This window comes from Stylophora pistillata, chromosome 4 (assembly GCF_964205215.1).
Source record: "Stylophora pistillata chromosome 4, jaStyPist1.2, whole genome shotgun sequence".
Taxonomy (NCBI): domain Eukaryota; kingdom Metazoa; phylum Cnidaria; class Anthozoa; order Scleractinia; family Pocilloporidae; genus Stylophora; species Stylophora pistillata.
In genome coordinates this window covers 21,674,907-21,701,302 of record NC_142522.1, presented here as the reverse complement: position 1 = coordinate 21,701,302, position 26,396 = coordinate 21,674,907, and the positions used below count along the sequence as shown (strand labels likewise).

The following is a 26,396-nucleotide window of genomic DNA, read 5'->3' as shown; positions in this document are numbered from 1 at the left end:
ATGATAAAATATTTCACTCATACGATTTATCAACTCTACGTTTGTAAGGATATGAATCCATCTCGTTCCCTTTAGAAGCCAAAAGTTATTGCCAATGACCAATGTACGCATTTAAATGATGTACGGCGAACTGGTGCGAACTCGTGTTAATTTAGGGGGGGGAAGTCGCGAAGGTGATTGGGGGCGAACTTGCACCTTGACGACGGTTTCATGTTCCAGCCATAGGGCAATGGGAAGATTAGTCAAACCTGTATTCAGTCGTCACGCACGGACAATGGCGCTAAAAGAGGTTCCACAGGTTTGGGATAAACTACGCCACTTAATGCCATGATTCAGTGGCCACGTAATGTACAGAATCTTGCTCGAAAATACAACTCACTTTGATTTTGGGAGAGAAACGTGGATTAAAAGTAAGGTGAAGAATTATACTTAGTTTTTGAGTAGTCCCGCTCTCGGCGTTCCTTCACTACAGGTGGAAGATAAGAAAAACAGAAAGACGTACCTCAAGGTGACCGCGACACCGCTTAATAGAGATGAAATTTACGATGATTATGGGGGAACAAATTCGGGACTTTGACAACTGACCGCTTAATACGGGCTGATGGCTTAATACGGTTTCAACGCATGTTGCGTGACGTGGTAAAACGTTAATGTTTAACTTTCTGTGAAATCCGGTTGTTGTGATCCGCTTGCGGATTACAGTGCTGCCCATTCAGCGCTGTTCGCGGAAACTGCCTCAGCGCCAATACACGTGCAAACATTTATCTTCAGCAAGCTACTAATGAATTTTCAAAAGATGGTTTTCCTCCCAGTAGTTCTCTTTTCAAGTAAGTGACTTTTCTTATCCTAGAAACCATCCCGTTTGTTTGAGTGCGTCGTCGATGAACAATTATGTTGAAATGTTATTGGAATAACATGTTCAGCATAATCCCCGACAGATACTAAGTTCTGCCAGCTTTATGCTTACATTTTCGTTGCCAGAGTGTTGAGATTTGAATGGAATTTAATCAAACCCTCTCCGAATGAAGGCATCATTAACGAGTTTAGATTACTATGGAGGAAGTTTTTGTTAGGTCTAAAATGTAAATGTGAAAGTTGCATTATCAGTTAGCTTCCGGTTTTTTCTCTCCAGTTCACCGAGTCGGCAACAGTTCTCGTTATTATTTTGAAATCTAACTGCATATATATATATATCGGTGTAAAATAATTCAGCTTTCAAATAGATAGCTGCATGGATTTTCAATAAGCAAACATACACCAGACGCAATTAAAACCACCTTTGTCTTTTCTTTTCCAAAGTTATTGAGATCGTTTACATGAATCTGTAATGTGTAGTACATCAAAGAGTGCCGGAGTACATTTCCGCCAGTGTTCATTAACGGCGCATTTTACTTCATAATCTCTCTGTAATGACAAATTTATTAACATTAGAGTTAATTTTTGGCTTTCGCCGTGAAAAATTAGTCTCCTTCGTGTTGGGTCTCGTGACGCATGCCCAAAGCGTTTCTTCCTCGTTGGGAGAGAGCACGCGTTGCTTAACGACACCAAAAAACGGCTGCGAAGAAGACTGAAAATTCTTGAAACATAGGAGCGACCCTGGAAGTACATACCTAGGTTCATTTCTGTACACTTCATTTCCGTTTCCCCAAGGAAGTTTGGCATTTAGCAATCAATCTGTTTTTCGGCAATAGTAAATATTCACGTCTGTTTATATTGCATTCCGTATATATGAACGAGATGTCGACGGGGCGGCGATAGACTGCGAGCAATCCTTCCTTTTTAGCGGTTTTTTTTTTTTTTTTTCGATGGTTACCAAATATTTTGTGACTTCATTTTTTTCTCAGCTCTCTTGTTACATGTCCATCCGTCGACAACAACAACTGTTACTCCTTTCACTACTGCGAGCAGTTCAAATCAAGCCTCAACAACGCAAGTTTCCTCGTCTGGCTCAGTTATGACCTCTACTAATACTAAACAGTCCTCATCTTCAGTTTCTCTTCTCATCTCTACAAGTACTGGGCCGGATAGATCTCCCCGGCCTGTTAGTGGCCACAAGACCCCCTCAGTTGGTCAAACTAATACCGTCACTGTTCAAACTAGTGTTGTTACTGGTCAAACCATTATTGTTATTAGTCAAACCAGTATTGTTATTAGTCAAACCAGTACAGTCAGTGACAAAACCACTACAGTCACTGATCAAACCAGTCCAGTCCTTGGTCAAACCAGTGTTGTCACTAGTCAAACCAATATTGTCACTAGTCAAACCAGTATTGTCTCTGGTCAAACCAGTATTATCAGTCAAACCTTTACAGTCAGTAGTCAAAGCAGAACAGTCAATGGTCAAGGCATTTTGGTCACTAATCCAATCACTGGTCGAACCAGCATTGTCACTGGTCAAACCAATACAATCAGTGGTCAAACCAGTACAATTAGTGGTCAAACCAGTAAAGTCGCTGATCAAACCGGTACAGTAAAACCAATCGCTGTTTCGCCCACCCGTGCATCTCCTGTTTTAAGTGCCTCAGTGCCAACTGGTAAGTTATTTTCCATTTTTTTCTGAACTTGCCACACAATTTGTTTGTCGTGCAACACATTCTTATACAAGTTGCTAATGACTTTCCATAATGAATTTCCATAACGCAAATCATTTTATAGTTTGGTTTTACTCAAGTTTGATTCCCACGCTTTTATGCGCTAAATTGTTTTGGGAACACAACTCTCTTTTTTTTGTTACTTCCTAAGCAGTGTGGTTTCCTGTTTTGTTTCTTTTGTTTGTTTGGTTCGTTGTCCTTTGATTCTGGCATGACGGATTTTCTCAATATTTAAATTTTTTATGCAGATGTTGATCCATGCCAAAGGAACAACGGTGGCTGTGCACATTATTGCACAAGACTTAACAAAGGATATAAATGCATTTGTAGTTCAGGCTTTGAACTGAATGCCGATCAGCACACTTGTTCAGTTATAAATGCCTTATCAGTGCAAATAATTCAAACAAAATAAACCAGTTCATAGCTAGGCTCGATTTCCTTCCAAGAAGGATAGGTAGAACGCGGGCTCAACAGCGGCTAAAATCCAGCCATTACACTGAGCAAGCTTTGTCGTCGGAATAGAATTACGTGGCCTAAATATTTTACTACAATGAAGCAACTAATCCTCAAGCGAAAAGGGTAAACCCATTTTGCCCGCTCTGGTAGGCATATCGCGTCAGTGGGTTCGCTTCATCTCTCATCTGCGCAACTGCGTGGATGAGGCAAGGGGCGAGACACGGGCAAGTGAAGGAAACGAGCCCAGTACCGCTCTTCAAAGTATTACCGTAGCCAAATCAGTAGTTTTTAATACACATATATTTCTTTTGCTACTGTCAGTGTTCTCTTCCTTCGCTTTTTTTTTTAGAAGTTATTGTTCCCCTTCCTTTTCCTTCTCCTCCTTCCGTCTCCCTTATTTTTTCCTTTGGTGTTTTCTCGCTCCTTTAAGCCGCTTCCAAGAGTTTATCATCTTATACGGTATTTGTCAGTGTTAATTGGATACCAGCTGAAGGTTGGCAACCCGAATGATTTTATAAAACAGTTACCCAACTCACACCGCTAACGCAAATATTTTGATTCTTGCATAAATAAACGAATGTAATAGCACGACTCACAAACATAAATGTGCGCATATTTGCATCAATACTTTGGGCAGTTATGCGTGTGCTTGCCGAACGGGACACCAACTGGAAAGCGATGGTCTGACATGTAAAGAAGGTAACCATTTGACTTGCATAAGGGTATAAAAACGATGGCTGTACAACTTTGACTGTAAAATGTCGCTAACAGTCCGCGCCAAACTGATAATAAACTTTGGGACCCCTCACCCTCCCAGCTAAGTCCTTGGTAAGAGATGATGTTCCTCAAAAATACAAACTTACAGTAAGTGTGTTTAATTTTATTTTGTTGTTACTTATTTTTACTAGTCCCCACAAGTTTACCTTCAGAAGCTGCTTCAAGCTCGTACTGGGGCTGGGTTGTCTTTGGAGTTTCCGTAGCATTTGTGCTACTTTCCATCGTCCTTTTACTTGTCGGAGTAATGTAAGTATAGTATTCTTTTAAAGTACCTTTTTGGAATAAATAGATGACCATCTGTTCTCGCAAAGCAAGCTCCTAATGACACTAGTATTCCGTATTATTACACGACTCGGGCAGTCAGAGGGCCAATAACTAAAATCAACCAATCAAAATGCTCTATTGCCGGTCCAATATTCTCTAAGTATTGGACCGGGCACTGTCCCGAATGGTCCCGAATGATACCGCACTTGTGTCCCTTTGAACTTCAGTCGTATAATAAATCTCTTATTAACCAAGCTTGCTCGGAACCGTACTGGAAGAATATCGGCCCTCGGTCTTTTTTGTACGGGCCGAGCGCAGCGAGGTCCGTACTGTCAAGACCTCGGGCCCATATTCTCCCAGTACGGCCCTCGCGCTTTGTTAATAAGATATATTTATTACACGACTCGGGAAGTCAGAGAGCCAATAACTAAAATCAACCAATCAAAATGCTCTATTGCTGGTCAATATTCTCTCAGTATTGGACCGGGCACTGTCCCGAATGGTCCCGAATGATACCGCACTTATGTCCCTTTGAACCTCAGTCGTGTAATAAATCTCTTATTAACCAAGCTTGCTCGGGACCGTACTGGAAGAATATCAGCCCTCGGTCTCTTTTGTACGGACCTCGCTGCGCTCGGTCCGTACTGTCAAGACTTCGGGCCGATATTCTCCCAGTGCGACCCTCGCGCTTGGTTAATAAGATATATATATTTACTAGCTAGACTTGGGCGATCGTCATAACAGCAAACTTGGGCTACTTTGCCTTAGAAACGGACCTTCTCCACGAGATCTCAGTACCCAGACTGCCAAAGGGTGTTATTTCAAGTACCAGTACAGGTGCATAACAATAGGACATAGGTCCCCTACTTGGTTAATACACCCACTCCCAGCCCCATAAAAAAAAAAAAATATCCCGGAAAGAAATATCCCGAAAAACGATCCCTTCCGTGATCCGACTAACTACAATTCAAATAATTTAAATCGCACAGAAACATTCTAAAGTATACAAATTTATAACTTAACTTAACTTAACAAGTACAGACAGAAGTATTTACACGGCGTCACTTAGGACAAATTAATTTGAAAGAACGAAAATTGTCACCATCAAAATCATTCAAAAGTCTGGTAAAATAAAACGACCTGAGCTTACTTTTGAAAGAGGTTAAAGTTTCTGAATCCTTGATATTTTTAGGTAAACTGCTCGACATCAAAGTTATTCTGTTGAAGTAAAAGTCTCGAAAGGAAGACGTACGATAGGCATTTAACTTTAAATGCAGCCCTGATGAAGCACAGCGCGCGTTGCCCTTTAGACAAGAAAAATAATAACTAAATTCACGTGTGAAATCTATAAGTCCATGAAGGCACTTAAAAAAGAAAACTAAGTCAAGATATTCTAACCAGTAACTTAGTGGTAATAACTTAAGCTTGATTAAACGAGCCGTACAATTGTGTTAGCTTGTTAGAAATAGCTTGACTAACAAGTATTTGCCTCTTTTTGTCCTTGCATAGCGCTTAGAAGGACTTTCAAACACCACTTTTTTCGTGTTTGTTTCCCATTTGTTGTAAACTATAGAGTTTCTTTCCAATTCATTTTAAGGAACCCTCTGTTTACGAAAAATCCCTCTCGCTTTACGCCATTAACTCCTTTGAATGACTAAAATAGAACTTCCCCTTACAATGTCAATACGATATCAAGAAGAAAAGTGGTAAGAATAAAGAAAAATATCAAATATGGGAATTGGAAGTTAATCCAGTACCAAATTCTCCCAACATACATCATAACAATTGTATGGCAGACAGAAAGGAGAATTACCGATGGGATGTTGATAGCATTTTCTTTTTCAGTACAGTAAGTTTCCTTAAACTTCATTCTTGAGTTCTCTTCATAATAAGCAAAGACCATGGGTTTTCATCCCAAAATCGCATGACCTTTTTGGCAAGCACTTCCTCTTGTACCCGCGCGCGCCCTCTTCCTCGCGGACGCCGTTCTGAATCAGTGGCATTTGGTTTAATCAAGCGCCAATGAGACTGCACTGAGATCGTTCCCAGGGTGCCTCTACCTTCCCCCAGAAAGACCCTGCATGGGAATGAGGTTGATCGAGCGCTTGCTATGCGAGGGTTGCTGAAAGTCATCTCGGGAATCCTTACCTTCCTGACTCACTCATCAGTGATTCAGGATGAATTAACTTTTCAATTTGATTTTCTACGCAGTTCCAAGCGTGTGATGAGAAATAGGGAGAAACGAGAAATTTCAGGAGTCCGTGAACTGACTGTAATAAATACTGCTGATCCAGTGGCGGAAACCATTGAAATCGAACCTTGAATGGACAAACAATAGATTACTGTTAATTTGTGATTTTGAAACCAACGAAATCCCAAGCTATTATCCCTAATCCCGTCCCTAGAACCATGATACATCCGGCTATCGCCAGATTCTCGGTCAGTCGATCGATGAAGTGGGCGACCAAACTGTGTCGGAGGTCTGGGAAGAGATAGCAAGAGAGAGCCTACACTTTTTCCCTCATTTTCCCGCCATGTTTTGCTTGCTGGCGTTATCGGCAGTAACCACGAAGAGTCTAGCCAGGAGTCCATTGCTGGTTTAGTAGAGTCTTACTTTTTGTTTTTGTTAGACAAGTAAGGTAAATTCGGAATAAAACGACTTTCTGCGAAACCTGGAAAGTACCTTTTTCTTTGCTAACTGGCAACTTCACCTGGCAATTTTTCAAAATTATTTTAACGAGTATTATTTTTGAAGAAAATAATAATTTATGTGGAAAATAATATGTTGACTGTCGTACATATTTTTTTCTTGCTGTGCTGGGTTTTGTACTACATTTAGTAATTAAGAGGTTATACTTTTTTTTATAAAAAGAGTCGTCTTTGTATGTTTTATCCGCCGACTGTCCTTGTAAATTAAAAGAAACATTGTCTGGGCGCTGCTCTGCTTGTCAAGTCGTATGTTTACCGCCTCGCTGAAGATAAATTGTCTTTGTCTGCTGGGTTCAGTAGATTTAGTATATTAGTGAGAAAAAAAGGCAATCTTTTAAATTTCGATAAAACCATTTTATTTGGCATTACTAGTATAGTCTTTATCGTGATATTCGTGTAGTTCCCGTCGCGCACCAGGGAGTTTAAGAAAGGACAACAGCGATGCCGTAGATAACGTCACTTAAAAAATATATTTCTATTTTACCTACGAGTCTCGTGATACTCTAAAGGCATTTCGTTTGTTTCTCGAAACTATCTCGACACTGAAATTGGAACACACTGTTAAACAAGAAAAAGACATTTAAAAAATCAGCCGTCGACGTTCACGTTCTCCAGACAGCGCAAAGCTTGGTCATTTCACGTTGCTGTAATGCAGAGAGCGCAAAGAATTAAATTTACAAAGATTTATAACGCTCGTGTAGAGCCATTGTTCTGCTGATGAAACCTTTTGTTTGTTGACGTTGCCATTGCCTTTGCAGTCGTAGTTTTCTTTAATTTCCTACTGCTGTCAAGGAGGAGGCGGGGGGGGGGGGGTTGAGGGTACTTCTGTTTGCGTGACATTTATGCGAAGCCGTTGTGTTACTCATTTTTTTTATCCTTGTTTTCTCTATCTTTTTCTGGTCGTCCGAACCAAAAGAAAGCTGTTATGAATTTGGGATCGAAAAATGAATTAAAATTGAATAGAAGTTGTTGAAAGTGATGATTTGCTTACTATCATTGTAAGCATGCGCGCTGACCACACCCTGAACTTCGTCCCTACCTGGAGTGAAAGGGGCATTTAACCGAGCGAACCCGATACCCTGAGAGATCTGATCTTGCTAAATATGCCATAGCTCTCTCCCAACACCACGCGAGCGAGTCAACACACGGGCATTCCTTACTAAGGTAGGCCTTGGCTTAGCTCATTCCCGGTAAAAGCAAGATTTTGGACTCGTTGGTGTAGCGAATTCCCTTTCTATGCAACAGTTTATCTGATCAGTATTACATTGGACCTTCACGTTCCCATCGAGCTTTGGAACGTGTTGAACTCGGTAACGTCGACTGAGGATATCCAAAATGGTTCTAGCGCGACTTCTTGTTCTTGCGGTATGGTTTGCGAGCTTCTTCACTTTGCAAGGTTAGTAAAATATACAAGCAATTATGAGGTATTTCGTAAGATTCTTAAAGCAACCGGGCTTGTGAGCTAACCGATAAAATCTGAGAGAATTTTACACTACAGAGTCAAATGAACAGCAGCATTCACGGAATACAATGCATGCTTGTTTGTTACAATTGTGTGTGTGTGTGTATGTGTGTGTCACAACAGCTCACTTATGCTGGGATATCGCAAGAGAGATTCTTTCCTTCATCTTTAAGGCTTCGAAGTAACTGTTCAGCTGAAGGGGTTAATTAAAAACTATTTTATTGATAGACTCGAAGATTTAGGCATGAACGAAATAAAAGTGTCTGGAGTTTCACACATTCATTTCAAGACACATCCGTCTGGCACAGGATCAGTTAAGAGCATAACACAATTCTTTCTCCTCTTTGGTTCCTATCTTGGACTACGCATTATTTCATTACAATTAAGCTTTTGAATTTCAATTTGAGTGAATTTTTCTCTGAAGATACTAATATGCCATCGAAGGATCACACATCCTACCCAGCACTAAGACACTTTTCGGAAACAATAACGCGTTGATTAATATTTTTCACTCCTCTTTTGGAGAGTTGACCTTTGGTTTAAAAACTAAATAAAGAAGGAAAACATCGGAAAATAAAAAACATTTTAAAATGCATAATGTTGATATATGTTTGAAAATTCAAGGCTTTGTGGTCCTTGTTCCAAGTGTTAACCCATGGTTTATACGCGTCACTGTTTGAAAGACAGAAGAGCTCTCAAGTTGTAATAAAATTGTCTAGCAGATTAAGTTACCAACTGGGGCTTATGAAGGGAAATTTTACCATTCACTCACCAAATGAATGCTTATTTACTACTCAAAGAGTACTTTTGATAAAAACTTTAAGATTATTCTCCCAATATCTGCTGTGGTTAACGATTCCAGACATTACTTGATGTAAAATACGAAAAATGTGAAATGATTTGTGGAATATTTCCCAGGCTGAATGGAATAATGCCTTTTTTGTGGAGATAGCGTGACACGCACAACATCTGAGAGATTTGAACGTTGCCGTAATCCTTTCAGCCGATTTATGAGCATTAATTAGGACTGAAATATTTTCCTTTTTCTATTTATTTCTTGGATCTCTTAGATTCGAAGAATACTATGGGTGAATTTCACGTTCGCTTTTGCAATAACCGTAATTCTTATTGATTTTTAAGACTTTTCATGGGTATCTCCTGTATATTCTTAACGCGGCGTGATCTTCCATTCTGTTCACTACCTTGCAAGTTTTATGGTCGATGAAAAGCGCCAAAAGATTCCTGCGTGCAACGATTTCGAAAATAAAAACTACTTTTGATAGACCTAGAAATTTACGATTTCGAGACTGACAACTTTTCTCATGAATTCTTTTTTTCATCAATTTAAAAAGAAAAATGATAGAATCACAGTTTGCTGGCAACTGAGCTAGTTTTCTTAAAGTTGTGTGATAGGGCCGGTGAATTTCAGGTACAGTCTGTATTAAATAGCATTTTACTCTTATGACTTGTGTTTTCTTTTTTTGACATGCTCTTGTTCCTCCAACAGCTGTGCCCATAGATGACGAGACTGAAGAGGTGAGATTACTTGATTTTCAATGATTTTGGAGAAACATCTGACGAACTTAGTTTTGATTTTTGGACAGCTGCTACGACAGCAGCAGGGATTTTATTCTATAATGTCACGCAAATCCTCAGTACAATGCAGACCGTCAACCTCGTTCCCAGGGTCCTTTCTCTTGAGGAAGAGAGAGGACCCTGGGAACCAGGTTGTGCTAACAGTTTCCGCAAAAACTAATCAGAAATACGTAAGGTTTTGCCTAACACTTATCCATTAATTCAAAAGGACAGGAATGTTCTTATGCTACTTCTTGGACGGGTGACATTGAATAAAATTTGCTGCAAAACGCGACATTCAGAAACTTAATTTACGATTTGTTTTAATTTCTCAACAGATCTTGAGCAGGAGTCGGAGGCAGGCAGTTGAGTAAGTTCCTTTTAATCAACAGTTGACATTGGGAATGTTTACTTCGATTTTGACCTGGAAGCTTAAACCTTTCACTCCCATGAGTGACCAAGACAGAATTTCTCCTCACATTATCAATAAAGTATCAGGCAGACAAGTAATGAGAATAAAGAAAATTATCAATTAGGGAAGTCTTCATTGATCCAGTACCAAATTCTCCAAACGAACATCATAACAATTGTATGACAGACAGTAAGGAGAATTTCTAATCAGATCTTGGGAGTAAATGGGTTAACCCACAAAGTGAAGACCACGCTCAATGATAAAATGTCACGTATTTAACCCTTTACACCCTAATATCAGTATCCATATTCTCCATACTGTTCTCGACACATTTTTGGTATTGACAAGGAGAATTTGTTTAACAATCAAAGCTTCTAAGGCTGGCGATCATTTCCTTCATTCTCATGATCTTAATGAATAATTCAGCAGTAATATTGTAAGGAGAAATGAAATGCTGATCACCCTTAAAGTTTAAAAGGTTAATAGACACGCTCAGATTAAAGCTAAGTAGCCGTTTCGGCCTTGTTAGGCCTCGTCATCATGACATAGCTAAAGACGATGAAAGCTATCACGTGATATAAAGATATACACGTTCTGTATGTTCACGCTCGGTGATCTTAGTTTGCTACTTTTGCTAGCTTACGAAATGGCCCTTATCAGTGGCGGATCTAGGAGAGGGGCACGGGGGGCCTGAGCCCCCCCCTTTTTTTGGGGGAAAAATAAACGCAGAGGGAAGAAAAGCTGGAAGGTGAACACACACAAATAAAAACGCCCCCTCCCCTTAGCTCAAGGTCTACACTCAAGGTCCGCCACTGCTTATTATTATTATAACCGCCGCCGAACGCGCGTTTTCCCGCCCGTGGGAAGATTAGGGACGAGTCAGGGAGAGGTATATGACGGGTTTGGCACTAAACTTCTCACAGACCTCTCGCCGCTTCGCGTTGCTCAAGGATCCTACTTTGCTGCAGGCAGAAAAGCGCAACGCTCATTACGAGGGCCTGCTTGTAGGATTCCCTGCTTATTAACAGGTACAATCACCTTGGTTTTGGATGTATTGTAATAATTTGGAAATATCAACAAAGTTGAAATGGTAAATTGGCCACCGTAATGATTACAAAAGCTGACGTTTCGAGCGTTAGCCCTCCGACGAAGGGCTAACGCTCGAAACGTCAGCTTTTGTAATCATTACGGTGGCCAATTTACCATTTCAACTTTGTTGATATATCCAAATTATTTCGTTACTCCCACCGACGCAGCCCCAAACAGTTTCTTTCGAAACTATCAGCCTTTATTCATTTGGATGTATTGTAGCCTGCTTCCAGGTGGTAGTTTGTGTCTTCAAGCGCGAGATTCAGTGCGGCGAATATTCGGTCGCCATACTGGATAAGCCCCTCGCTTTGTCACTCGTCTCAGACTTTCCAGGCTTCCCGTCCAATATAGCGACCAAATATTCACCGCGCTGTGAACCTCGAGCTTGAAAACGCAAACAACCAGCTGCAAGAAGGCTAGATATATTACAGTCAACCGAAAAGCACTTTGATGTTGTTGTTGTTGTTGTTGTTGTTTTTTTTTTGTCGTCTCGCAGGTCAAATACTTACCGGTTACCTGATAATAGGCCCCCACCCGAGATATTCACAAATTCGGTAAGTTGACAACGACTCTCGATCTTGTCACATTTCATGAATCATTGCTGTTCAGTTTTAGAAACAATTACAGATTCCGGGTCACTAGTGACGAACTTGGAGACAATCAAAAGTGCACCGGCGAAAAATCAGATTAGCAGTCTGAAAAGAATACAAAGGAGCACGCGTCACATAGCAGTCAAACATCAAGCATGCGCGTGGGGATCTATTCTGGCCGGCCGCGCGCTAATTTCCCGCAAAATTTTAAAGGAAAACAGAAGAAACCGCTGTCTCGCCAAATAAACGAGTGAAGAGTGAGACGTTCATAGAAATCTGTAAAGTGAAACAAATGGAGGGAAAAGAAAAACTCCATATTTTTCGAACTCAAAGATTATTCAAGAATGAATATCATGTTGTTTTATTAATTTCTTTGAGCTTTACCGAAAAAGTCGTACGTGTTAAAGCACCTGACTTACTGGTTTGTGTGTCTGCTAGAACCCAAGACTTGGTCCTGACAGGCTGAAAGCACATAAACCTAGTCTTTACTACCGTAGCACTTGCGCAGATGTTTGATCGCTGTGTTGGCACGCGCAAGGGTCTAAAAACATCTTTATTATTTAAGGAAGAATGCGTCTTATTATTATTATTTTATTATAACCTCAGTTGATTAAACCTAATCATCCTGTTATACCTTCCACCGACGCAGCACCACAGTTTCTTTAGGCTGGAAAGGACAAATGAAAACGGAAATGACGATTTTTATCTTTATTATAGACCCTTCCACCCAAAGGAGAGCCAGGCACTCCAGGACGACCGGGGTTCCCAGGCCCCGCTGGTTTTACAGTAAGTATTCTCTTCTAAATGTTTATCTTTTGTCGGTTCGCCTCAAGGTGGACACTAGTGGAAATTCATGTGCAAGAGGAGGAGTGTGCAAAAAAAGTACATCTGTCTGCCTGAACTAGTACGCAACCTGAAAAAAATGTAGACCTGTAGACAAGTAAGTAAGTGAGATACAATGAAATATATGAAGTTCATATATTTTGTACTGCGGTATTAGATACATATGATGCACGATCCTCGCAGTAGATAGCGCTATTTAAGCAATAGCGAAAATCAGACCTGAAAAAAATCAGGCCTGTACGGGCCTGCTTAAATAGCGCTATCTACTGCGAGGATCGTGCATCATATGTATCTAATACCGCAGTACAAAATATATGAACTTCATATATTTCATTGTATCTCATTTATCACTTTCACGGGTTTATTACGAATCAGCTTAACGGCCTGCTCCCAGTTGGCTTGTTAGCTCAATTGGTAGAGCGCTCCACTAGTATCGCAGAGGTCAGTGGTTCGAATCCCGTACAGGCCTGATTTTTTTCAGGTCTGATTTTCGCCATTGCTTAAATAGCGCTATCTACTGCGAGGATCGTGCATCATATGTAAGTAAGTAATTGTTGTGCAGGCGCATTTGGATTGGGATCAGACAACTTAATCCGTTTCTGATGCCACACTTCTTATTCAAGAGATAATTTGGTTTTATCAACTGAGTTGATAATTTTATCGGCCACCACAAAGAGTTTTTAAACCTGATGTTTCTTTCGTTAGCCCTTCGTAATTCCCTCTGACGAAGGGCTAACGCTTGAAAAATTAGCTTTATAAATTTTTTACGGTGGCCAATCTACATTATCAACTCAGTTGTTTAAACGAAATTATCTGCCAATGCCATTACCGATGCAGCAACATAGTTTCTTTAGAATCTTACACTCGTTTTATTGAAAAGCTTCCCTTCGTCGCTTCGTCACTGCGGGCAAAGAAACAACTGCGACAGTCCATGGTCTCAAGTGTCTGAGGCATTGTTTCCATAAAATCAGCCGGATCGTCTTGATCGCCCCAGTTTTCGAGACGATTAACGACGATTCGGTCGTTTACATGGAAACCAGGATTGAGCGCAAAATTGGATGTATCGTGTTCGTACCAATCATCGAGGTCGTTAAGTGATCGCTTGGTTTGATTTTCATTTATTCGTTCCGAATGCTTGAGCATTATAGATGTAATTACGCCTTTGTGTTCAGTGTTGAAGAGTCATGTGGCATGCACGCTTTCTCTAGGAGACGAATGCTACTAAAGCCAACGAGATTTCCTTTGTAGGCATGTTTTAAAGTAAGATGTAGCCTAGACCATAGTTAAGCCTGTATGTCACTAGCGAGGCATGCAGAAGTGCAAGCACAAACACGAGCATAACGGCTCTTATTTCACCGTAAAAGGCACGAGGATCAAAATTTTTCCTTTTTCTTGCGCTAGTACTTGTGTTAGTCGGCGTTCGTTTTCATATGGCATATAAACCTTATGCTTGCGTTTGTGCTTACGCTTGTGGTTGCGTCGCTAGTGAAACCAGGCTTAACGGCCGGTTATTTACTCGAAGTCGAACACAAACCGCGGTTTTTACGCAAGCAGCTGGCCTCAGGGATTCTCTTTAAGAAATTTGATTAATTTAATTAAAAGTTCTTTCACTATTATCTTTCGGCCCTCTCGACACTATACACAAAAATAAATGTTGAGATAAAAGGTTGGGCGAAATTGAAGGCGGCAGTTTTGTTAAACCACGGCTAAACTTTGTTTGAATAACCGGCCGTAAGCGTTCTCGATTTGTTTAAGCCTGGACCCCTAGTGCTCCTCGATGCCGCCTCGCTGAGTTGGGAGAGAGTGTGCCTTTCGTACCAGGCTTCGTGCATGCAACGGGGCAAGGAGAACGCAAGGGACAAGGATTTCCTGAGGAATTTAGTTTGGTCTTAAAGCAGTTACAGTCTATATCATGACTCGGTTTTAAAACACGATTTTGAGTAGAACAGTCCCTAGAACCTGCAATGATCAAATATTTACCTATCTTTTTTCTCAGGGTTCAACTGGTGACCCCGGAGGCCGTGGGGTTCCTGGAAAACCGGTATGATAATACTTAGAATATATATACCGAATCGAAATATGGCGTCCAATTTGAATTGAACGCCATATTTTACTAGCCTCTCACACATGTGATAATCCTTTTGTGTTTCCACGAGAGGACAAGGCTAGGAAGTCCAGAACAATGGTAATTCAAATTGGACGCCATAACAACAAATGTACGCAAAAACTTTTAAAAAATGGATAACTTTTTATCTTAGCCCTCGATCATAATACTTTACCGCAAATAGGAAACAAAATTAACTTTTGATTTTTTACTTCCTTACTTTTACATTTACTAACATGCTAAAATTACAATACTCTAGATCTTGAGTTGAGCAAATATATCTCCCACACCTATGCAACTTGCAACATATCGAACTATGGTTATTTGGTATGCTGTGCCAAATTGACAAGTAAACTATTTGCAGCGTAAGTATCAAGTCTGCAGAGAAAATTTCTAACCCCCTTATTTTTATCTATAGGGGGAAATCGGAAATCAAGGTAGCAGGGGACCCCCTGGTCTACCCGGAGGTTCAGGTCCGTCGGGTATTACACTTATCGGAGTAAGTACTGAGTACGTTATATAAAAAACGACATTCATGTCGGCTTTTCTTATTTCGCGGGAATTAATTCGACTTAAAAGGTCAATCCATGTTTCCATGGTGATCGCCCCAAGCTCCCGCGTAAGAACATGTCTTACCTCGTTGTTGAGATTGGCAAATTCATTTTCAGTGAAGCTCTGCTGTTGAAACAGAAAATGTTTTGGTAATGTATGATGGTGTTTGGATGCTTTGAATAAAATTAAATAACGCCGTAGTATATTTCTCAATGTACTGACGTTGTTTTGTTACTCCTTCATCAAAAGTTTTCTTTTTTTCTATTTTTGCGCGTTCGCTTCACGGCCGGACTCGTCCTGTCGCTTGATTCCATTCATGGTTCTCTCTCCTAGGGCTCGAATTCTCTACAATCGAATATTTTGATTCAGTCTGGACACTTGGTTAATGATCATCACTTGTTGGCTCACCAAACTTGTTTAAGAGCTTGGGATTTCTCGTTTCGACAGGCCTGGAATTCGGCCTTTCCCTGGTCGTTCGAGAGCTGGATAACACTGAACACTAGATAAATCTCCATGCAGTGGATTGCGCAGTAAGTTTTGTCAGCACATCCACTGGTTAGCGATTTTTACGACGTGTAGCGTTATCCGCTCTTTGAACAACTGGGTCTAGGCTGATGATTGGTTGTCGTCTTGGGTGTTGCTGTGTCGTCACGTGACTTTTCTCTTTCACGGTCTGAACCTTGCCTGACGAGTGAAAGAAATAAATTTCAGTTAGTTTAATTTTAGTTTTATTTTACAGCTACTCTTCTCTATCGTTTGAATAGGCACCGGCAGGAACACTCTTGTCACAGGATGAAATTGACCAGATCGTGCAAATATGGCAATCCATGCAGCGACAAAAGGTTTGTCAACACGCTTTAGTTCCACAGAGGGGACTGGTTCAATGAATACTCAAAGTAAAAACCGCGGGAAAAAAGCGGGTGACTAAGACGCGTTTGGGTTTAGTTTTGGATCTGATTGGTTGAGAAAGTGGCGCGAGTTTTCTGGATCAATCATAGAGCAAAGAAAAGCAAAACCAAAGTAATCCTGGATCATTTCTGACACTCAATTGGAAAAGGGTTTACTTGAATAAATTATTCACGTTTGAAACCGCGCGACTTCTTTGTTGTAACGACAGCTACTGTTAAACAATCATATTTTACAGCTCTTTTAGCTCACATATTGGCCTATTTTCACATGCCAACCAGGTTTGCAAGGCGTGTGAAGACTAATCTCAATGCGCAGAAGCGCACAATTTTGAGGATTTGCATTTCCTTAAGGCGGTCTGAGTTTGTCTCTCTCTCAAATGTTCCATACTCTACTAATATCAGTAGCAGAGATTGTTATTAGAGTAAAAACTAACGGATATTTTATGGAAGTTTCGTGGTACTCAAAATGTTCTAACGTGCTTAATATTCGAACAACAGGCAAGTTATGTCAAACTGGTAACCAAGGTTTCACTGCCGGAAAAAAAAAAACATCCTCTGATACTAAAACAAACTTAAAAGATATAACGAAACTACCACCTGGTGTTGTAATTAGTTACGACTTTTTCTTTTCTTTGAAGGGAACTTATGGAAGGATAGGTGCCATAGGTCTCCCAGGAGAGCCGGGAGAAACTGGTAACCAGGTATGAACCAAATATTAGATATCAGTTCTCGCCAAAATATCAGCTGTACATGTGTTTTAGACTAATATTCGTTTGATAAGCTATGTTCATGTTTTCTTTAAGCTGCGGGGAAAAAAAATCCACCAATATCCAACTTGTGTGTTATCATTTTATCACTTCAGCGGTAATTTTTGCGTTACCCGTGAACGGGTAAAAATTCGCCTTGTTTTTCTACTTGATTTATTTCATGTTTAAAACAGTCTCAATACAAATGGTATAAATTTGTTCAATTGCCGTCTTTCGGTCATCAAATTTCCATCGACAGAGGCTAGAGTCTCGATGTTCTAATGATTACTTTTTTCTGTCCGAAAAGGAAATTTCATGTCTCATTTTCTTTCCATTCCTACGCCTATTGAACACTGTTACGATTTAAATCTCTGTTGGTTCCAGGGCCTTCAAGGAGAGCGCGGAGACCGTGGTCCAAAAGGAACTGTAGGAGAACAGGTGGGTCGTGTTAACGACACGAGGGGATATTTCGTTGTCACGTTTTATAATGCAACACTTACTTGGCAGGAGGTAGTTAGAACGCATTTTGGTGGAGTGTTGTTAAACTAAATAAAAAATAATCACAAAGCCCATCAAGGACAAAGGAAAGAATCACAAATGGCCAAGAAGACTGATCTCGGAAGCGCGGGAAAATCCGTCTGATCAAATCGTGGTAAATTTAACTGTTGGATCCGATTGTCTTATTTTTGTGTGTGTGTGTGTGTGTGTGTGTGTGTGTGTGTGTGTGTGTGTGTGTGTGTGTGTGAGTGTGTGTGTGTTTTGTTTGTTTAAAGGCGTTAGCTTTCTGGACTAGTCATTACCTCGTTCGACACTGTAACGCGCTGAAAGCAGAATTGGGCAAAGACTTATTCGCACCGGTTCTTTAGGTTGTCGCGAATGCTTCAAGAAATGGCAAAAGAGGGTTGCGAAGTAGACCAGCTTGAATGCCGAGTGAGCAATTTATTTAAGGACAGAGATCTGTTCTGGTGCCGTGATTATGTATGACCGAAATTTTTATGTACTTCATCTTTAACGCACTTTTTTCGTTCAATAATACTGGTGAAGAAGTGTGCATTTGGTACGGTCTATTCGGTACCAAGTGTCAAGTTTTATGCATATGCATGTTGGTCAATAGGCATTCAAACATGTGTTACTCTGATATTAACCATTCCTTGACGTTAATGAACGATAGCAGTGCCTTTTAAAGGCAGGCGAATTACTTTTGCTGCCATGCAAACATAAGTAATACTCTGAACTCGATCCGTGTAGTAGTTCATTGTTGTTCATGTTTCTCTTTCGATATGCCACCATTTTGAAAATTGAGAATCCCCCAGTCTCGCATTCTAACAGATTGGGATTGTTTGTTTTCAGGGTCCCCCAGGTGATGTTGGACCGACAGGAGACCCAGGGAGACCTGGAAAGGACGTACGTATCTCTACGTTCAATAAGATAAACGTTCTAGTAATTTATACCTAGTTGACTTCAATTTGTGACGATTTACTTTTTTCCACAAAGACTACCACAACTGAACCTTTTAAAGAGGCAAATTGCGATCGATAACTGCGTTACATGGCAACGGCATAGCGTGCCAGTTGTGTACCTCTTATGTGAGTGTCAGATAAAAGAAAGAAAATTATTTGTAACGGTCTAACAGAAAAAAAAAAAAAAAGAAAAAAAAAAAGGAAAATGCTGCTTGGAGTTAATAAAAGACTCAAAGTCAAAACAAGGAAATTTGATTAAACGCAGTTAAAACGAGGTGATCAAAAAGCCGTTTACATCGCGGGAAAATCGGGTGTGGACTCGTCAAATATGAGGAGAGTGGTACTGACCCATGGCCCCAAACCGTAAAAAACACGGGTACATACTCATCTAAATAACATGGTGCTCATCGTTTACACCAACAAAAGTTTGGGGTCCGTACTCCTTACTTGGTGGGTGCGTACCCGGTCTTTTTTTCCTGCCGTACAAACAGCCTTCAAGTGGCGATATCGTAGTTTTTCGTCTGATCGGTTTAGAAGTTGGCACGAGTTTCCTAACAATTACAAAACGAAAAAAAGGAAAAACCAATGCACATCAGGATGACTTTTCACACTCACTCGAAAATTTCCTCGTAGAATAACGCATGATCGTAGACACACTTTACCACGTTTCATAATCAACTCGAATAAGTAAAGATTTGGTAAAACATTTGACAATGAAAAACTGCGATAAAATATTATAAAGCATGACACGACGTTTCGACGTTTCCAGAACGTCATTATCAAGTAAACTAAAATAATAAAATCGAGCATATATATAATGAAGCGGTGAATAAATTACAAAACGTTAAAAGTTAAACAAAGAGTTTAGCCCTAATGGAATCGCTCTGGGTGTTTAAATTGGGCCTTATTGTTCTTATGTACAACATTTCATAAACAAGACAATCCCATTTCGTGCCGCATTTTTTAAGCATTCTAAACTGGCTCTCATTGAGTAAGTCAATGTTCCCATGGGCATCTCTCAGGTGGCGACCAATGGCAGAGTATCGATGATCAGCAATGCGTTGAAACAGATGGCGCGTCGTATATCCGAGGTAATTTGAATCACACAAATCACATTTAAAACAGTAAACAACACTATGCTGATTTAAGATGCGTGGCTTGATTTCTTTAAGCTTTAGGTCCTGCTCAAGTTTCTTACTGGTATAGACTGGTTGTACATCAATGCCAATTTTTGAACTGAGATCGCGCATTTGTCTTTTGGCAATGTTCACTGAGATTTGATCTTTGAAAGGAATACTGACTCTTAAAGTTTCAACAGATTTTGTCTTAGTATCTGGTGTAGAGGAATAATCACATTTGTCGATAATAAAGTTCACCAAAGAACTAGGGTAACCAAGGCGATGAAACATAGATTTTAGATGCCTTAACTCATCGACGAATGCTTGATGCGTAGAGGACAATTCCTTTGCACGATGAACCATTGTTTTACCCTAGTTCTTTGGTGAACTTTATTATCGAAAGGTTACCCTAGTTCCTACGAACACGGGCCTTTTACTTCACTTTCAAAGTCACACCGATTTGCGCTACAAGAAGTGTCTTATCAAAACAATGGTTCATCGTGCAAAGGAATTGTCCTCTACGCATCAAGCATGCGTCGATGAGTGTAGGCATCTAAAATCTATGTTTCATCGCCTTGGTTACCCTAGTTCTTTGGTGAACTTTATTATCGACAAATGTGATTATTCCTCTACACCAGATACTAAGACAAAATCTGTTGAAACTTTAAGAGTCAGTATTCCTTTCAAAGATCAAATCTCAGTGAACATTGCCAAAAGACAAATGCGCGATCTCAGTTCAAAAATTGGCATTGATGTACAACCAGTCTATACCAGTAAGAAACTTGAGCAGGACCTAAAGCTTAAAGAAATCAAGCCACGCATCTTAAATCAGCATAGTGTTGTTTACTGTTTTAAATGTGATTTGTGTGATTCAAATTACCTCGGATATACGACGCGCCATCTGTTTCAACGCATTGCTGATCATCGATACTCTGCCATTGGTCGCCACCTGAGAGATGCCCATGGGAACATTGACTTACTCAATGAGAGCCAGTTTAGAATGCTTAAAAAATGCGGCACGAAATGGGATTGTCTTGTTTATGAAATGTTGTACATAAGAACAATAAGGCCCAATTTAAACACCCAGAGCGATTCCATTAGGGCTAAACTCTTTGTTTAACTTTTAACGTTTTGTAATTTATTCACCGCTTCATTATATATATGCTCGATTTTATTATTTTAGTTTACTTGATAATGACGTTCTGGAAACGTCGAAACGTCGTGTCATGCTTTATAATATTTTATCGCAGTTTTTCATTGTCATAATCAACTGTTTTTAATTACCAGCATTACGGTTTCATTATCTTACCATAGCTTGTATATTATTAAAAAGGCCACATTCAATGTCGCTGCAAAATGTGTCAATATGTTCACTCTAGGCCTCCTCCTTCTGTGTCTTAATTCCTTAATAGGAGTTACTTTGAACGTGAATCAAATGAGTAAAAATATTAAGTATCAGAGATGGCCGTGAAGGAGAACGGTTTCTGCTCAAAGCCCTCCACGTCAATGCGAACATCACATTCCTCGTCTGTGGAACTCTTTCCTCCTTGAGTGACGCTCCTTAGACATTCCATACTCTCGAGACCTTTCTCCATGAAAAAAACGTCAGTGTCATAAACGGAAGAAAAACTGTGTTTGGGATCTTTATTGTGTAGAGGCAAGCTATCGAGCATGATACTGTTTGTAGGGTACCCCTCCTTTAAGATACCTTCAGTTCCGTCACCTTCCATTGCGGTTTTTGTGAGACTATTGAGGTCGTCACGTGGACGCGTCATGTCTTGCAGGCAGCCCAAATAACCAATTTCTCCTCTGAGCATCTGGTTTTGCAGACGGAGCTCTTCGAGATCGTCTGTATATTCTGCAATCCTCTCCTTTGTCGTTTTTATATACCTGGCTGCTTCTCTTAAAATTCCTGACCGTGATAATTTCTTGTCGTCTGATGCCAGCGTTGGCACTGATTTGCGGAGGCTTTCAAAGCAACCTCGAATAACGCCTCTTCTTTGTTGTTCCAATGCATTGTGATGCGCTCTCTTGCCCAAAGCATTTCTCGACTTCGTTTTCGTGGCGGGCTTTGCCTTCCCTCTTGAAAGGAATTTGTTTTGCTGAAAGTCAGGTAAACGAGACTCCATACTTTTGGTGCATTCATCAAACCGCACCGTGTTGCTGCAGAGAGAGGCACGATAAACGGGTGGAATAATGCGATTTCTTGCTTGTTATGCAAAATCGTGCGTTTTGCAAGTCAACCTGCACGCCTGCACGAGATTTAGTTTGCTAATTAGGTCTTGAATTTTAAGTCAATTTCGTGCGAAAAATTCAGGAGAAACATTATCATGTCCTTAGCCGCTCTTGTATATCCATGATAGATGTCTAATGTTATGTGAACGTATGACTGAAATGATAATAAGGTTTGCACAAAAATTGCAAACGAAATACTCAGCTGAAATGAGATAAGAAAAATTTGTGAAAACTTGGCACGAGGACTCCTCGAGCTTTTTACGAAGAGTAGTACTGGTAACTGGACCTTTGGCAACATGGCGGACGAGCAGCTTGACGGACGTTTACATGTCTCAATACACCTTTGCCAGACACCGCGGAAATACGTTTTTTAGGGCACGATACAGTATTTTAATGGTCAGCGGACAGCTCAACGGAACCATGAAATGCCGATAACTTTTACAATGTTTTTCGCCGTGAGTCAAATCGACAGCGTAAAAAGTCAAAACTTAGAAAGAATACTGTAAACTTAGCTTTTAAACTCGACTCACCTTTTGCATAGTTGTTAAGCTCAATTATATAAATTGCCAAAGCCGAACTGAAGTTGCACACGATATGAAATTGTTGTTTTTCGCTGGCAGCTCCGTGGCAACTAAGTTTTGTTTATAAAAGAGCTTATGCACCAAGGCTAAAAATGAGACGATTTTTGAATGGTTGAAGCGGTGATCCGAGGACGCTGCACAATCAGGTTTGTAAAACAGTGGCTTGAACCGTATAAATCGGCATGTCAACGGCATTTGAATAATTTGTGGGATGTCTTTTTTTTTAAACTGCTTTTCTCTCACTAATCATTTTATTTTATTTATTTTTGCTTTTTCTTTTCTTTCTTTACTAACTTAATGCCATCTGCAACATAAAATGTACGGAGCAAACAGAATACTTCTGCTTTATTTAGCTCCCTGATTCACAAAGTAAAATTACCATATTGGTACTACTAGAAAACAAATTTTTAAGAAAGAAAACTACTGTAAGGTAAAATAATTATTATAATATAATTTAATCAATGTGAATAAAGCACTGCATTGTCTTTTCTCATATTGCAACAGCCTCGAATGAATCAACTATCTTCTAAACCTGATTTCTTATATTCAGAAGCTGCCTGAGTTATAAACAAAGAATTCTTGTTGGGTGTTTATGGAGGTGTAAAGAACATAATGATTATGATGATTAATCTTTCAAATTAGAAATGTCAGAGGGAAATTATCAGAAGTATTTTCTGAAGTCGAACAAATGAAGTTAAAAAATGTTCAGGAGAAAATTGATGAGATCAAGTCAGCTGTCAATTCCCAGTTAACAGTAAGTCATGAGGAGTAACCTAAAGCTTGTAATTAGCCTGTGTACTGCTGTGCCCATCTAGTCAAATAAAAATCAGGGATGGGATATTCCCAAACATGAACAATGATAGCACCATGCAGATGTCCTTTTCCCTGCTTATTACAGGGAAGGGGAGCACTGGTATGGCTACGCTAATTGTAGTCAATAAGAAATTCTCAACAAGTTTCAGCAATACATATATTTTGCCACCTTGAAAAAAATGGTTACAAGTCAAATAGGAATGTTTCATAATGATGTTCTCAGTGTGGAGATATGATGTAATATTACTGATGGGGATCATAATTATCCTTACAGTGCTTCAGAGCATGTGATTTATATGATTCCTCAAGCACATGGAAACTATGTAAAGCTATGCAAAGCTAATCTAAAAAAAAATGAGTTGAAGAAGAAGAGTAGTTGATTATTTGCATATATTAATGCAATGCACATGCAAGATAGTGGAATATACTTCAGGTAAACATACATGTGCCTGTAAAAGTTTCAAATGACTGAGTTATAAAAATATAATAATAATCATAATCATAATAAAAAAGTGGGTTTCCTTGAAAATGCTTTCATGTAAAACAAATAGAGCTGTTTGGGAAATTAAAGTAGCAGTTGTAGTAACAGGAACAAGCAAACGTACCAAAGACAAGTAATGGAGATCTACAATCGATTAATATCAATAAAGACTTAATTCAAGATAAATTGTAAATGAATCAATCATGTTGGACGGTCTCAAATACAAACAAATCGCAATTTCTTCGATTTCCTCTCCCTTTGTAAACATCGCCATTATATGAGCTTAAGTCAGGCGTTATTCTGTTCATGAGAGATAACTTGTTGATAAAACTGCAAGTATATGAAATGAACAATTGTTTTCATATTTTAATTTGGATATATCAACAAAGTTGAAATGGTAAATTGGCAACCATAACGATTACAAAAGCTGACGTTTCGAGCGTTACGGACACCCGTTCTTACAGGCACAGAAAATCAGAAAGGTGGAATGGCGAAAAATCAGTCTACAAAAGTAAAATTCTCAACCAAGCGAATGATTTCCAAAATGAAAAGGCACCGCAAATCGGCGCAAAGTGTGTGAATATTTTCACAACTCAATAATTACGTGTATCGCTTCATGCTAATAACACTTAAAAATCCAACCAGTCTTCAGACTCGCTGGAAAATTATCTTACAGAAATAATCTCTTGCTTTGTCTGGATAACTATCACTGTTTTTGACAATTCTGAAGGCGACGGCGACTGACGAACCACGATCGCACTTCGTAACAACGGCCAGCTAAAGTCAGCAAACAGCACAAAACTCCAAACAAAATGACTCCCCCGTACCGCTATTTGTTAAGACGTGGTTTTAGTATTAAAAACCCATTCAAAGGATCAACCATAATAAACAAGGAGAAGTATCATGGATGTTTTCCGACTTAAAACCATGCAAAAGGCCGATGTTTTCATCGAACTCAGTCCACAAACACATGGAAGCACTTGGCAGCCTAATGTTGATGACCACTGACCACTGTGACGTCACCAAAACGTATTTCCGCGGTGTCCATTTGCCATAATGGCGGAAAATCTGATGGAGGTCTGAGACTGGTTATGAATAATTTCACGAAAGCGAGGCCACCCGGGCAACACATGGCGACGCGACTACTCAAACTCTCACAATTCCTCGAGCTTTTTAACCGAAAATGACATTCCTGGAGCTTCTTAGGAGATAGAAATCTCTCACAATTCAAGACTGAAGACTTGAGACTATGGTTGAAGGGCAGAGGTGACCCAGCGAAAGGTTTAAAGACAAAAGCAAGCTTGTGACAAGGCTAGTTTCGAGCACAAGATGCGTACTTCGAGGTGTTTTGATTGCTTGAGAAAATTGTCAATTGTGATTACTTACACTTAAATTGACCTAATTTCTTATACTTTACTACATCAAGAGCGGAAAGGTTAAAAACATCATTGATCCTGATCCCAATAATCTTTATTCTAAACGAAAACAACTGCGCTCGGCAAACAACACAAGTTCACACTCCGCCGCTAAACGACATGTTCCCGTCAAATTCTCTGAATCTAGTATGTGGAACTACTCACTTCAGAAGATGCCTCTGTTTACCAGAGCGGAATAAAACAATCATATAACACGCTCTGGGGTCTAGATAATTGTAGATTCCATTAACATAGCCTTGTTAGGAAACGAAGTGTAGCAGGACACAGCAGAATTGTCGGCGCGAAATCTTTCAATAGAAAAAGTCTACTTTTTAAACATTCATTCTTCTTTGAAATGCTTTCTATTTCTCTTTAGAGCTCTTCTATTCTCATTTCATACTGTTTCACAAGCGCGACAACACTCTGAATGCATGCATCCTTCGACTCGACCAAATCGGTCTGAGTTTCGACATCTTTCGTCTTTGCCAAATTTTCGACATTCTTTTCATTAGATTCTACAGTTGTAATCTGACTCTCTAGCTGTTCATTCGATTTATCATTTACGCTGCTTTCCGAGTGTGCACACCATGAATAAATCCCTGAATGATTGATGAGTAGTTGTTTTACTAGTGAATCTTTGAGGTGGAGGCTTTTTTTGCGCAGCGAAGTACACCACTGAAATACCGAAGGTACAGCATTGGTTTGAAGGCATATTTTGCCCGCAATACTTTTCTTCAAGTCTTCCATTTTAAAATGGTGCGAGCAGACCATGGTTGAGTCCAAGACTTTGAAGCTTTTTCCTTCCTCTCGACGGATTGCATGAAGCCATTGCTTTCTCGCGAGTTTTTTTTTGAAGTAGGATATTTATTAACCGTTCACGTCGCGATATCCCCTTGTAGTCCATGAAGGAACACAGCAGTGGCATGGCATTGTACATATTAACTTGAGCCTTAGCTATATTAGTAGTCGATTCTTTGAGAAATAAAGCTTTTTGGATCGATTAATAAATTGTGCCAGAAACTTTATGGCAAGCGCTCACAAGTGCACAAATCCATGCCCGGGTGGCCTCGTTCCCATGCACTAGTTTTAGTCTTCACTCGGCCGCCGCCATTATGGCAAAGGTGTATTTTGGTACGTATGATGCACGATCCTCGCAGTAGATAGCGCTATTTAAGCAATAGCGAAAATCAGACCTGAAAAAAATCAGGCCTGTAC

The 26,396-nt window shown here is 39.9% G+C and overlaps 3 protein-coding genes across 3 annotated transcripts in view; 2 read left to right on the top strand and 1 right to left on the bottom strand.

Annotated features, from left to right (window-relative positions):
* The first annotated feature begins 82 nt into the window (after positions 1–82).
* Positions 83–7,023, top strand: LOC148732853 (uncharacterized). Its single transcript, XM_088758287.1, has 4 exons — positions 83–827; positions 1,845–2,534; positions 3,956–4,070; positions 6,300–7,023. The coding sequence occupies exons 1-4, from the start codon at positions 782–784 to the stop codon at positions 6,409–6,411; spliced, it is 963 nt and encodes a 320-aa protein (XP_088614413.1). The 5' UTR covers positions 83–781; the 3' UTR covers positions 6,412–7,023.
* Positions 7,024–7,904: 881 nt separating this feature from the next.
* Positions 7,905–26,396, top strand: part of LOC111321489 (uncharacterized) — a 69,838-nt gene continuing 51,346 nt past the window's right edge. Inside the window, exons 1-11 of the mRNA XM_022924381.2 lie at positions 7,905–8,193; positions 9,767–9,795; positions 10,173–10,204; positions 11,832–11,889; positions 12,643–12,711; positions 14,765–14,809; positions 15,291–15,371; positions 16,189–16,266; positions 16,971–17,033; positions 17,463–17,516; positions 18,429–18,482. Of these exons, the coding sequence (XP_022780116.1) occupies positions 8,133–8,193; positions 9,767–9,795; positions 10,173–10,204; positions 11,832–11,889; positions 12,643–12,711; positions 14,765–14,809; positions 15,291–15,371; positions 16,189–16,266; positions 16,971–17,033; positions 17,463–17,516; positions 18,429–18,482 (624 nt within the window). The 5' untranslated portion in view covers positions 7,905–8,132. The remainder of the gene's footprint in view (positions 8,194–9,766; positions 9,796–10,172; positions 10,205–11,831; positions 11,890–12,642; positions 12,712–14,764; positions 14,810–15,290; positions 15,372–16,188; positions 16,267–16,970; positions 17,034–17,462; positions 17,517–18,428; positions 18,483–26,396) is intronic.
* LOC148732852 (max-binding protein MNT-like) lies at positions 20,513–24,811 on the bottom strand. Its single transcript, XM_088755915.1, has one exon. It carries the CDS (start codon positions 21,783–21,785, stop codon positions 21,105–21,107), a length of 681 nt encoding a protein of 226 aa, XP_088612041.1. The 5' UTR covers positions 21,786–24,811; the 3' UTR covers positions 20,513–21,104.